General features: G+C 39.5%; 1 protein-coding gene across 1 annotated transcript in view; it reads right to left on the reverse strand.

Annotated features, from left to right (window-relative positions):
- Positions 1-14,953, reverse strand: part of LOC124156976 (NADPH oxidase 5) — a 214,222-nt gene that overhangs the window by 59,719 nt on the left and 139,550 nt on the right. Inside the window, exons 10-12 of the mRNA XM_046531419.1 lie at positions 11,701-11,894; positions 8,483-8,807; positions 7,563-7,809 (exon numbers count right to left, since the gene is read on the reverse strand). Of these exons, the coding sequence (XP_046387375.1) occupies positions 7,563-7,809; positions 8,483-8,807; positions 11,701-11,894 (766 nt within the window). The remainder of the gene's footprint in view (positions 1-7,562; positions 7,810-8,482; positions 8,808-11,700; positions 11,895-14,953) is intronic.

Below are 14,953 nucleotides of genomic sequence, written 5' to 3' on the forward strand. Positions count from 1 at the left end.
GTTTTTTCATTATTTTATGACGTGGTTTGCGATATTTAATGCATCAAAGTTCACGAGAATTTTCAAATGCAAGTGAGAAGCGAAAACGCCCGATGATTGGCTGGCAGAAAAGTGACGTCATAGTTCAGTACGAGGAGGCACGGCGGATGGCGGCACGGCCATAGTAGAGGTTGCATACTTGAATACATGCGACGGCGTGGTTATGATTCATTTATTGAAGTGCAGACGTATAGGAGTTGTTCATTGTGACTTCAGGGCTATTATTTGATCTATTTCTCCTCCATTGAAAGCGATAGATTGCGTAAAGATGAAGGAATATGGTTATTCTTAGGCTGATCCTAGCAAGCTTCCTGTTACTGATTCCATCATGATAACAGGGTACTTTAGTGAAACTGTAGACTTCGTCGGCGCGGAAAGTTGATGCCGAGAAATGGAAAGGTAGCTGATGTGCATCAGAAATGTTTTATAGTTCATAACAAAGTGAGACTTGCGTATAATATTGGCGAAAGCGTATACTCATGTGATGTGTGTATTCTTTTGGCAGTCCGGTAGAGTCTTATGGTGAACTTATTTCCACCTCGAAGCTGTCGATGATACTTTCAACTTAAAAATACCTTGCCTGACTGGAAGCTCTGAGCGGAAGCCAGACTATTAATGTTTCAATTTAGTAGCGATAATATAGACGAACTTCCAACACAATCTACCATCTTGTAACTCAAAACCCCGAAACCACTTCCTATTCTGCAGAAAGAATCGGTCAATCGCATTTCGATTAATGTAATAAATACAACGTCTTCAGGTGTTAATAAGTTACTTTTGTAATTAGAAGGCCTTCCTAAAGTAACATTAAAATTTGAATATTTTCCAAACAGAGTCTTTAATACATTTTGGGAGCTTTTCTCACGATATATCTGAAACCTATTCCAAAGGCGAGCTCATCCTCATTGCGATCGGTTGTCACTTAAAAATCCCGTATCGGAAATCCTAGAGGGATGACCTTCGACGATGACCATGATCACCTGCACTCTCACTGGAACCCGTGGTGAAAATATCATCCCAATCCAATTTCTATTTGGTTTTAACTGGGAAAGAGCAACATAGAACTGCACATTCTTTGGGCAACCTTGGGTTTGACTTTCCCTCAAACATCCCATTTCCCCTGTGGTGCACATCAGTCCTATCTTTATACGATGGCCTGACAACCTTTAAATGGAACCTTGGTTTATCCTGACAACCAACTAAATGGAAATTGCTGATCCACGCGTCTTCCTCTATCTCCACAGTTTCCAAATCAAGGGCCGCGGAACATTCCTCATTGTGACTCAACTTTTTCTGAAAAGCAAGCCGGCGTAGAATAAAATCAAAGAATGCTGCGATTCATTTTTTGGTACCACCTCTGGATTCCATTCTTTTTCCATCTACAACTTCCTTTATCTTTGGGGGTAAACTATGGGACAATATAATGTTTAAATATTTTCATTAATTTATAACAAAATATAAGTTCTAAAAATCCCCAAAAGCCATTTTATTAATCCGCACTGATGAGTGTAAATTAATGTGGAAGATGAATGCTGTAGACGTAGTAGTTTTCCTTAGGTTGAGTTGCAAAGTTCATGAAGTTGACAAAACGGGTAATTTTTCGGTGCGCGAAGTCATTTATTGCACTGGCCGTGTCTACATTTTTCAATTTTTTTGTAATAAAATAAATCAGAATTCAGGATGAAATTTCCTTTAAAATGACATATAGTTCATTATTATAGCATGCAGTGAAGCCAGGATATAAATTTGCAAAGTACTGCGGCACATCATTTTGACGCCGACAGTAGAAGAAAACGCTGTCTTCTTGGCTGGCACTCGAATGCATGAGGGTCAACATTGCTCTACATTATCATATTTCCTCCCTTGATTTTAAACATCATGGAATTATCTATGTCCTTCCGTAACTGAAATTGAACAAGTGCCATAAATAATTTGAGTCCATCGTAACCATCGAGAAACACCTATCTCGATTTTTGTTGTGAAGTTGAGTTTTTATTCTACGGCGGCCGAATTATCGAAAAATCTCAGTTTCAAGTTATTCAGTCAATGAAATATGGATATATTATTTATATTAAAGTTATCTTTGCACACATAGCACACGGGTTTATCATTCCGTTTATTATACTCTTATTTTTCCGTAACGCTCATCCCGACAGACGGCATGCATCGAGGCTTTTCTTCTAATTTCCTCCGTGGGAATGCAGACGAAAATTTTTTCTGGGGTGTTATTGCACAGAGGAACAATGCACCACTTGTAATTTTTCCTTATTTCAGCCATGTTCTCCTTTAAATGCAACGTGGCTCTTCCAAACCTGCAGTTACTGGGCTTGGATATTGGACTCCTACTGAACTATGACGTCACGGCCAAAGATTAGTAGGGGCGGTATTTTTTAGCCCGCGAAACTCGGGAGACTTTTGGGAGTCATTTTCTAGGGTAAAAACTGAATTTTAAGCGGAAAAAAGTATATTGCGGTACTAAGTGTTTACTGTAATATATCAGCATACTGTTTATAAAAAGTATGCAATTTCCCTATTCTCCTACTGCCACCATATAACTTTAACGTGAACCGAGTCCATCCATCGAAGCTACCGACATCACACAATAGCTTTTGTAAACCTATAGAGCGGAAGATTTTTTAAGCAAAGGAGTACATGTAACGCCCTTTACCAAAGAAATTCCATATTAATATATGTTCATGATCATGCTAAAAACTCAGGTTTCGATTGAAAGACATGATAGCAGAAATCAATTGTTCGTCTGTGCCTTGAGTTTGAGCTTTCTTCTAATGAATTAGGTACTTCCCATTGTGGAGCAGGCTTAACGCTGTGTCCAGTGGTATCACCGGTTTACAAAAGACATAATAGTGAACACAATACTTTTATCAATTTTGTTGTCTCAACGGTGTTAAGCTGGGTAAATGAGAAAGGAAGAGAACAGGATGTGAAGATAAAATCAAATGAAGCACGACTGTTGGTGAATTTAAGAAGAGGTCGGAGTAGATAGACCATGGCGATCGGAATAATACTGCATGCAAATCCACCTTAACCACTGCTTTAATACATAATTAGAGATATTCGTACGTGGAAATTGCATATGCGGTAAATGCAATACATCCGCGATGCACGAGAGTAAGTGCGACACAGGTGCGATGACTGGAATTCATTATATAATTACAGCAACTTTTCCGTAAAATTCCTAAATTTCTTACCGAGTGCAATCGAGATGCTCCTCCAACGCTCACTATTTCTAGCGACTGGCGAGCTGTTGCTGGCTGGGACTTAAAGTTTGTCTGTAAAGAAGCCTTGCGAAAACAAATGAAAGGTGAGGAGCGCACAGTGAGCATGTTTACCGTAACCCCGAAATAAGAAATAGCAGCCAAATGAGCAGTTTTCTACGCACATTTTTGACTTCCAAGGTCATCCGGAAAGTAAAACCTTATTTCTAGTGTGCACCTAAGTCGATGGTGATTTAACATGATGGCAACAGCAGCAGCAGCAGGCGCTGTCCTGTTCCGTTACGGATTTACACCGCCCCTGCGAGACGAATGGAGTCGGGGTAAAATTACTAACGCGCGCCGGTCAAAACTGACTCGCCTTGTAAGTGTGTAGAGGAAACATGGTTGGATCTTGAACAATATTATCTTGAGTCTGTGAAGTGAAAAGCAGTGGCGGCTTGCCCATACGGACTCTCGGACGCCGCCCTTCCCAAAGATTTGAAAAAGGAAAAAAAATTAAATACCCATTCTATTATAATTTTACATCTAATTAACCAAAGTGTTTCTTCAATCGCATGCATCGAAAATGTAGGAAAAACAAGCAAAAATAGGGCGAGAAGTTCGCATTTGTAGCCGCGGGGCGCTGGCCAGAACTTCCCAATCCATATTAACATGCAGTTATATGAATAGTGGTAGTGGTGGGGGCTGCTGGTGCTATGACGCGTCTAAGCTTGTGCCTTGTGTAAGTCTTGGGACGCCGCCGAAGCATGCGCAGAACGACGTATCTTGTGAGTTTATTTCATTTAAAGAGAATAGATTTTTTTTGGCTTTTTTAAAATTCATCGCCCACGGTTATAACGGCAGTTGCGTGATCAGTTAAATTGCTTTCTTGAAAAAGTATAATCTTAATACAGGAAAAATCTTAGTTTTAGAATATCCCAGGGCCAGTGTGTTCCCGATTATCGATAGTACGGTTAAGAAGAAGTTATCGGCAGGTGAGGTCATTTGCGCCATGAGGTATGGTTTAGGAGATATGGGGGTGGGGGGAAGGGTTGACAGAGATCCAGCGTCAGCTTTACCTAGCATCGAGAGGCAAGACCATTTCTGATTGTCCCGTTTGCATTACAGAGTGTTGCGTTGGAAGTGCCCTTCACGCAACTCTCAGTCAGGGATGAGGTCGTCTCTGATATGCATATCTTTTTCTTTCCAATGGAATAAATCTCAACTAAATGTGACATTTATAACTAATTTAAATATGTAAAAAAAACGCCTGCAGGCATTAATAACGAACTTTACATGTTACACTTTATACATCCTATTCTCAGACCTACTGAATATACCTACACACAAAATTTCATAGGAATCGGTCCAGCCGTTGCAAAAACATGTTCTTCTCGTGTCACTGCAGTGACACGAGAATTTTATATGTTAGACTAGCTGACCCGGCAAACGTTGTTTTGCCGTATAGAATATTTCTAATGAATATTTTGGTGGTCAAATAAAAAATAACTGACTTATTGCAAGTGTGTGGGGATGTGGTACATGACTGAAAGAGTAAGATGCTGTGAACGATTTGACACATGCAAAACTGTAAACATTCATTTTTTTATTCATTGTACTTTCATTATCTTTATATTTATAAAAGAGGGTGTCTGTTTGTAAACCAAAGTTAGTTCGTAGTTGCATCTCATGCTCCCAAATCTCGAAGTGCTACTTTTGTTTTTGTCCGTCGCGTCCTTTGTGTCCTTATTTAATTACCATTATTTACGTCACGTCATTAGCAACTTATGTGGTTGCTAATCCTGCTGGGTAGGCAAGACCCTTGACATGGTCTGGTAAAACAGAACTAAAAGGATTCTTCTCTTACCTATTATGTAATACTCTTGGGGCAAAACTTTTTCCTGGGGCATGCGTAAGTTCATCCCGTGCGCGATATACAGAAATCATTGTTTCCATTGTTTGCAGTTATATAGGTATACCATCATCAGACCTGCTTTGTTTTTCTACCTAAAAATTCTGCCATGTGACCATGAATTCCAAGTTCAAAGTTTCCCTCTTCTCTGTGTACTATACTTCCCGAGCAACACCGGGTGACCTGCTAGTAATCAATAAATTTCAAATGACATCTCTATCACAAATCATGACTATTAAAAAAAACATTATCAGCCTCTTAGTTCAATGGAGTGAGCGATATTTTGGTAAATCTATCTTTAGTCAAAACAAGCAAACTGGATTGTTTACACAGGCGTGAACATGCCACGTACAATTTTCCGTATGAAGAACACGGTGTGCCTCAAAGCTGCAAAAAGACATTGTTTGGCCTTGAGACTCGTCATTGCGAATGCTAATCTAATTGGAAATTGATCCCGTTTGTATTCAATTGGCACATCTGTCGGAATAATAGGGATTCGTGGTAGTAATACATCTCCTTGGAACATGCCATTCATAATTTATACAGAAATTGATAGAAAGAGATTTTAAACGACATAAACAATACTGACGGTCGTCAAGGAGACAGTAAGCCAAAAACGCTAAAACTTTTCTGTTTTTTTAATATTTTTTTCTTAATTCACCTCAAATCACATGGACAACGAAATTCGATCGCAAGAATAAGAATGTGCATTTTTTCTTTTCAATAGGATATTTCTCAACTTAATGTGACCATTATCACTAATTTAAATATGCAAATGAAAAAAGGTCTGCAGTCATTAGAGACGAACTTTACATGTATTTCTTATGGAAATGACTCAGCTACGAAGAGATTTTCAAGAAGAGGTGCAAAAAATCAAACTAATTTCATTGCTTATTTTAAATTTCGATTGCACTGATCTAGTTCGGTAATATATTTTCATTTATTCTATTTTACATTAAATATAAAATATTACCACCTGGAAAATAGCCAAATTGAAACTTGTATAAAAATAATAATAATATATTATAATAAAATTGTAATTTATCACATTTGGACATCATCCTCTAACGATACACGGTGAAAATAAAGAGGAAAAATAGATGCTATGAATTGATATGGAAAGTGCTGTAAAATAAAAATGAAAGTGCTGATCTCTAAACATAATACATTTGATGAATTGGATGGATGAGGCAGATACTTTGTGGAGATCCATTATGAGATATGAAGTTAAACACTTTGCATTTTCCATATAAAAATTTTTATTTAACTACTATCGACACGTTTCGCTGCACTGCAGCATTATCAAGACTAAACCAAGAAATTAACCATACTAATATAAGTACAAAATTGCACACTCGCAAACATTTGAGAAATTGGGGTTGGAAGGTGGGGTAGAAGGTGGGAGGGTTGGGAATTTTAAACTGACCTGGTCTTGGGTGAGGTAGGGGAGGGGGGGATAGTGACTGTTTTCAGGTGCTCAGATGGTTTTTTTTTCATTAGCTGAGGGAGGTCAAGGATCGGAGAATGGAATGGAAAAACATGGTCATTACTCAGGGAAAAATTTCTGCTGTGTAAGTCATTTGAAACTGTCATCTCTCTGCTTTGTAACCACTGAGTTGTATGTGCTTTCCAACTGCTGTGGAATTGAAACACGGTACACAGCATTTCTTGACGTCATAGCGTCCTACCATGTCATCAACTCATTTGTGCACCTTTCTAACTCATATATAACAGATTTTGAAAGAAAGCTGTTACAAATGAATCTTCTCCGTTCACAGCAGTTACAATACGAATTATGACGTCCAGAAATCCTGTCGAATCGTTCAAAAGGAGTTCCAAATGTGTAGAAAGCAGTTCAACACGAACACATTCTGTACAAAGGAGTTTGAAAGGGAATAACAAATGAGTTACAAACTTCTTCATATTCCCAATTTTTCGTACAAATTAGTGGAAATGAGTTCCACTCCAGTTCCATGGCATATTTTGGTGTTTCAAAACTGTTTCAAAAGGGCTCCAAGGTTCCAAAGCAGTTGGAAAGCAAACATTTTTCCCTGAGATAGTAATAACAACTTTCCTACCAATGGCAGAAACGATGTATAATTGTTCCCAAATGTCCATTTTCCCTTTTTTTTTAACCCGTTGCAGCATTTCTGGGATGAACTCAAATGTTTGCGAGTGTGCAATTTTTTATTTATATTGGTATGGTTAATTTCTTGGTGAAGTCTTGATAATGCTGCAGTGCAGCGAAACATGTCAACTGTAGTTTAATAAATTTTTATGCGGAAAGTGCAACGTGTTTCACTTCATATCTCATAATACGTTTGCTGGAATCACATTGGTCGCTAGCCATTGCCTGGCGTTTTCAGGTCAGCTGGTCACAGAGTGAGCTTACGTACGCTTGGAATCTGCTCCGCAGTCCTCTGGATGGCACGAGCGGTGGACTTGGTCTGGCGAGGGGGCTCGTGGTCCTCTGGGGGGGCGTAGGGTGTGAGACGGCGGCGGCAGCAGCACACGCAGGCGGGGGCGCCGAGATGGCCGCCGCGGCCTCATTGGATGCGTGTAGGCGCTCCTGCTCACGCTCGAAGTACTCGTAAAGGCGATTGGTCCACTGGCCAACGGCGCGGACGTGCAGCCAAAGAGAATCTGCAAACAGCATCCATCGACGTCATCATTCATTACTAGATTACCATCGGTGGACCATTTTACTAAAGCATTGCACCAAAACAGTGACTTTGTATGCAGCCACGTGAAGACATACAACAAGGATGGAATCCACTATTAAAACACCATTTTGCTTCATCAAGATTCGACCTTGGATCGCCCTGTTGTTGGTAAGTTATTCTATCGATAATATCAGACTGTATTTACCGAGCAAGTAGTTGAAGCCTATGTCCTCATTGTAAAGGCCGTTTTACACGGTACACGGAATTGCGCAATCTGACGTACGTACGAAGACGCAATCAAAATTGCGTCGTGTAAAGCTGTGAATTGCTAGAACACATGCGATAATGCGTGGATGCGAGACGGCAAAATAGCCCCTGTTCTAATTTCGCTCATGCGTTCGCGCAATTCCACGCCATTTTAGTAATTAATGCAGCTCTAACCTGCGCAATTCCGTGCTCCGTGTAAAACGGCCTTAACACAGGAGAAGAAAACATGCTCAAAGACAGGAAATGGCAATTAAAGTTGGGAGGAAAATATATCTGAAAGTGATTTTACGGTTGACTTTGGCAATCACCAACTCGGAGGAGACCCAAAAATTTGCTGAGGGCTTCAATTATGTAATGACTAATCCAACCATGAAATAGAAACAGACCTTGCTGCTCCGGTGCACTGCTGATGGTGAATGGATGCCACTCGTATCTCGCCACTGCCGGGATGTTGACGAACACGTAGTCGCCAGGGCAGAAGTCGAAGTGGAGTGGCCTCCGAATCACGAGGTGAATCACGCGAGAGGGCAGCAGCACCCCGGACGATATGTACGTCCTGCCGTGCTGTCGAGCGCGCTGATTGGCCAGACGCCATCCCCGCTCCAGCAAGTAGATGACGCCGGGCGTCACAAACCACTTCCAGAAGTTTGGCGCGTGGATGATGAGCAGGATCCAGAATGGCACGTAGAGCAAATGGGTCCAGTAGAACACCTGGAGGAAAAACAAGCACACACACAGCAACAACATGGAATATCAACACGTATTTATTTTGGAAACCAGTCAGTCATTCTGTATCCATTTCCCATCATGTTTTGAGCCATAGAAATGAGGTTTGTTTTGTTTCGTGTGGATTCTCTGTCTTCGTTCATTGATTTGGAATTTCAGTAGTTGATGCAGCAGAGAAAAAACACAAAAACATGGTTCCGTTTCTTGTAATTGTCGAGAGAAAGTTGGTTTAAAAACCATGGACGTGCCTTCGGCGCAATCAATTAATGTGACGAAAGTCTATTAGTTTCATTTTTGTCAAACTCTTCACGTCGAAGTTACTCTTAACTTAAAAAAACTGGGCCGTAATTTGTATTAAAAATTAGTCAACAGAATAAATTATCTAAATGATGATATGCTAAATGTGAAAAAGCAATGAACAGTCTCAGAGTTATTTAAGTTAGTCTACAAGAGTTTGCCGTGGACCACACACATTGAAGAAATCCACTTGGTGAAAATGGTCCTCAATAGTTCATTGAATATAAAATCTGGTCAGTAGGAAGTTAATAATCTGCTCACCTAGGTGCTGGTGAAACAAGTAAAAAAAGTTCAGTGGTTGATACCCTTCCTTTCAAAATCCTGAAAAAGACATCCAATGGACGTCCAGCTAGGATATCCAGTGGACATCATTGCAGAAGCTGGGATGCCATTCCAGCACAGACATAGAGAGAATGCCAAGTCGATCCTCATAGGATATGTCTGAGCCAACCAGAGTGCGTTTTGAGAGTAATCGGCGTCTGTGCAGTGTCTTGCCGAACTTGGAGTGGGGGCTAATTTAATTGACCAGAGCTATACGTACACACTGCTCTGGGTGACGTACTGCAGGTATTGGACACACAAAAAAATCATTGCACTCTTCCTCATAAATGTGTTCAATGTGGGGAAGATCATGCTCGTGTGAAAATCCGACTGAATTACGAGCCAAACGAGCTCTCTCATACGGATAAATACCGCGGGTGCATCAAGAAGCACAAAGAAGCCACAGCGGCAATGGACAGCCATTCAGTCACCGAATCAATCTGCTCCCACCCTCTTCCCAGATCTTTTGCCGCCGCTACCAATTCTCCCCATCACTCCACATGATAGATTCCATATCCGAAACCCACAAACCTCCCTCAGCTCATTCCGCAACGCCCGCGAAAACCGTGAACTTCTTTCCTGGTTTTCTAATATTTCATCCCATATTTCCTCTTTGCATTCTATCACCGAAAAAAATCGTTCCTCTTTCATCAACTACTTCTACTCCACTCCTCTTAAATATATTAATATGTAAGTAGTCCAGGCTGATAGAACTTTTTAATCACAATTATTAACCATTCTAAAACAAATAACACTGCCTTGCAATTCTCTCTTCTATCAGTCTTTCGTATGCCTTTTCCTTCTTCAATCATGGGTTATTACTGTCATTTGTGCAGAATTATTCAAGTGCAATCAATATTACAATACTTCATTGTAAAATGTTTGAAAAAAAGAACACAACTAATTTGTCCGTTGTGCTTGAAATTAATTAAAAAATATAATAATAATAAAAATAAATAAACAAATATAATTACATGAAATGCAATACAATCATCTTTGCAATTGTAACTCAACCTCAATTGCTGCTCCTGTTATTAGATTTAAGTTTCCTATTCCACACAGACAACAAATTATTGCTCCGACAACGATGCGCAGGCGCCATTTTTAAATTGCTTTGGTCAACCGACTGGTTTGGGGTGAGATTTGACTCAACGGTACAGCCCTAATATTCTCGCCTCCAGCGAGATGATTATGTGACTGGTGATGTACTGCAGAATATATATAATTAAGTGAACAAATATCGGAGTGACAGTCATGTTTAAGCCTAATTGAGCTAAATATGCATCGCATACTTTCATAGTAGGGTAGTTTCCTTCATCAAAGAGAACGAAAGGCATTGATTGCGATTCGTTGCCCACCATTAGTGTATTCATAATATACAAATTATTTTGTTTTAGAAATCCCAGTTTAGGCGAATGGCAATGGTCAATTTTAACTGCATTTGAAAAAGGCCAGATTGGCGCCCATGCGATGCCACTCCACGTGACGCCACAAGGACCTAGTTTCTATACGAGTAGAAAGGAGTTTTACATCGTCTGAGATTACCAATGCATGCATGAGGCACAGAGCTCAGGGAAACATCTCTTAATAATCACCTATTAAAATTGTCCATGGTCGGAAAGTTTCCTTCGTTTGATAGGGTATTAATAATCCTTATTTAAGCCAAGCGCTATCTGGTAGCAGGGTACTCTGCTACCTGCGAGCAGCCTGCATCATATTAGCGCTCAAAGCCTCGCCCCAAGGTCACCTCACACGGCGACAGCGGGAACCAGAATGACGTCACACGGGGTTTCCCCAGCATTCTTACTTAGCCGTCCCGTTTTCGCGCGCTTGAATTTTTTCACTTTTCATTTAATCGCAAAAAATAGAAATAGCTACATCGCAGGGACGCAAATACTCTCGCCCCAAGGTCACCTCACTCGGCGGCAGCGGGAACCAGAATGATGTCACACGGGATTTTCATATCATTCATACTTAGCCGTCGCCTTTTCTAGCGCTTGAAATTTTTCACTTTTCATTTAATCGCGAAAAATAGATATCGTCATTGAAAAATCTGAAAGCGTGAAATGCGTACTCCAGGCGAAATAATTTTTCGATTTAGGCCATATAAATAATAGGAGACCACCCTATTTCGGAAAGGCCAGACCAGAAAGGAGCAGAAACGCACGAAAGCGTAAGAGGACAGGATGGAAGATCAAAAGAGAGTGAGGTTAAAATCCTTCCGAGGTTTGAGTGGGTTGAACGTGCGACGAGGCCTCACCTCAAACGACCCCCTCCTCCGCACAAACGGCTGCGAGCAGATGAAAATGATGAGAAGAATGAAGTCCAGAGCCACGCCGGTGGGGTTGGCCTGCCCGGGCACCAGCCCAAACTTCCCGGGGCGGTCCGTGAGGAACCACTCCCAAGTGGACCAATTGGCAGCATTCAGCACCGGGTCATTCACCACCAGCATACCTGCACGGGGGATGATGCGAAATTAGGGATTGGGCGGATCCAAGAGTTTTTCGGATCCCGATCGGATCCTTATATTTCGGAGCCGGATCTTCGAATATTTTCGGATACAAATGCATTTTTAACTTCCCGCTATAAAACGAAGTAATTATTCAAGTTTCTTCTAGGTAAATGCGATCAAAGGAATGCTATTTATATTTTCAATCACATTTTAATATTTTAACTGATTAAAAATAATATTTATGAGATTTCTGGTTATTTAAAAGCATTTAAATTTTCCTCACGCACGTTTCTCCTGAATTTTGCCACTTTCCCATTGCATGCTGACTTGTGTTTCACCCACAAATGCTTCAGTTGTGGAGAGGTGGATTTTGCAACTCCTCGCGATAGCTTCACGCCCTCGGTGCACGCACATGGCATACGCTGAGCTCTCCTTATCACAATGAAAATGTTTCCACTCAATAAAATACATTTTTATCAATATTTCATTAAATTAAATTGCAACTGCTCAATCTATGACGTAATTGACAGTGAAATTAGAACAACACTGACTTGACGAGGCAGCACAGGAACAGAAAGCGACCGCCCCTGAGCGCTATCACCCATCCACAAGGTTAACCTGAAGCCAAGACTAACAGACAGAAAACTGAGGGACAGTAGAAGATATTACTAAAGGAACACTTTTGCCTTAACAATGTGAGTGAAGCCTACGAGAGATGACAACATGCCTTCAAGTCAAGAAGAACTACATAAGTACCTTATTTCACTGGAAAATGGTCTATGAAAGGCTCACATAACAACATTTTATAAATGACATAGAACACCATATTTTATTTTGATTCATCTTTTTTATTTATTTAATTTTTGTTATTTATTTTTATTTATTTTTTATTTTTGAAGTGAAAACTTCTTATGTTTCGTTGAGCAGTTCTGTAGATGGGTAAAAGACATTGGACTCGCGTCACCGTCACCGCTACTGCATATATGTATAATTGTGTATATTCTGTATAAACACAGTATACTCGCTATGTACACAGTACTTGGGGAGGGGTACAAACCATTGGACTCGCATCACCGTCACCAGTTCATACTCGTGCAGGAGATAAAGATACAAGAATAGTGAAGGTTAGTATAGTATAACTCAATTTCTTTTTATACGTTCAATTTGAGTAGCTTATTCAAATGTTGTGCCATAAAATTATTCATAAATTTGAAGAGTTTACAATTATATATTGTAGAAATATAAAAAAGGAAACACGACGAGAAAATTTTTGAAGTGAAAACTTCTTATGGCGCGTTACGCACTTCTTTTCAGATGGGAAAAAAACTCTGAACTCGCGTGATCGTCACCTCAAAATCGTCATCGCCTCGCTGCTAACGAAGGAGAGGGAAATAAAGGGAGAAGGATTTTTGAATTTGCTCGTTTCTCATGTATTAAAATATATTCTGAAGCAGAAAGGGTCGCTACTTTTAGTGTTGACATTAGTTAGTCGATATTGTTCATAACAATAGTTACGAAAAATATTTTCTTAAATTTCGGCTGGTAACTTGGCTTTTCCGAGTTCATATTCCTAATCCAGTTGCCGGCATACTGATCCTAGTATTAAGCTGAAAATTTCAGCAAACGTATATTGTACATTTTTTTCCATACTGTAGACTTTAATTTTCTCTCAACTCAGTTCAAACGTTGTTATGTTTGTTCGTATATCTTTTGGACGAAAAATATGGAATTTTGCAAGGTATAAATCAATCGACTGCTAACTTTCGTATCTCACTATGTAGGTCTATATATGCTGGCTATGAAATTTGGAGAAAACTATAATTGTATTGTTGGTGAAAAATTTATAACTTTATCTTGAGTACGAAAGGAGTTACGAATTTTTGATTTTTTTCAAATATTTTTACCGCGCCATTATTTCACCCGCTTGCTATTTCGCAGTAGTTTTCCGTGGGTTTTTCATTCAACTGTCGGCTAACAGTTCTCAACACCATCCTAAAACTGTATGGAAAGGTTTTGGTGCCTAATATCCTATGTAGGTAAACCTTTTTATATTTTAGCTGAGTATCGGCATAGCTGCATACACTTAATTATCTTTGAGCCTGAATGTCCTATTTTTGTACGGTGGGAAGCAGTCGCCTACTAACTGTAGTATCATACCATATAGGTCCATTTATGCTGCATATGAAATTTGGAAAAAACTGTGAAATTATTTTTGGTGAAAGAATTGTAACTTTATCTCTATTACAGGGGGAGTTATGAATTTGCAGTGGCCACACCTCGTCAGGCTTTCCTTACTGACCTGAGTCTGCGCGGAAGGCTCCCAAGGAGATCGTTTTGCCATTAGATAGGTGGGCGAAGTGTGGATATTGTTTTGGCGAGGAAGAGATTTTTCGCGAGGAAAGATTTTTTCGCTTCAAGATACAATATAAATCCAACTGATGTTCAGTTCGTTCAGTTCTTCGTCGAACGATGAACATATAGAATGAAATAGATTTAGAGTTGTGTACTTAAGAACTTCTGTTAGCCTAACACTACCTCACGTTGGTGAAGTGTAAATGTTATTTACAGCGTTAGGTGCCGGAAAATCACATTAAATTAGGAATGCAAGATTGGATCTCTAAACTAAAGAACAAGGCACTGCTTGCAATAACCATAACAAATGATCGACTTAAAAGCACAAGATACAAAACTACGATAGATGCTGTTTTTACAAGACATTTGGATGGATTTGAAACAAAATTGTTTCTTTCTTACTTAAGATACCATAAGCCTATAGTATCAGTTTTAGAATGCGCAGATGTAGACAATGATAGCAATACAAGAGCAATTGAAATTACTGATAAAGATGAGAACTCAGATATTGTTAATACTGAAAATTACTTAATTACATTACGTTCATTTAGTAACATAGGCTTCAGGTAACATTTTTAGTTTGTGTATATTACCTGCATAAATAATAATTGTCACAATTTCCAAATTAATAAAATTAATTAGTTTAATATAAATTTTAAAATAATAAGGGTACCATATACCTATCCCTTTAAAAAAATTCGTGAATGAA

This window comes from Ischnura elegans, chromosome 4, assembly GCF_921293095.1.
Source record: "Ischnura elegans chromosome 4, ioIscEleg1.1, whole genome shotgun sequence".
Taxonomy (NCBI): Eukaryota; Metazoa; Arthropoda; class Insecta; order Odonata; family Coenagrionidae; genus Ischnura; species Ischnura elegans.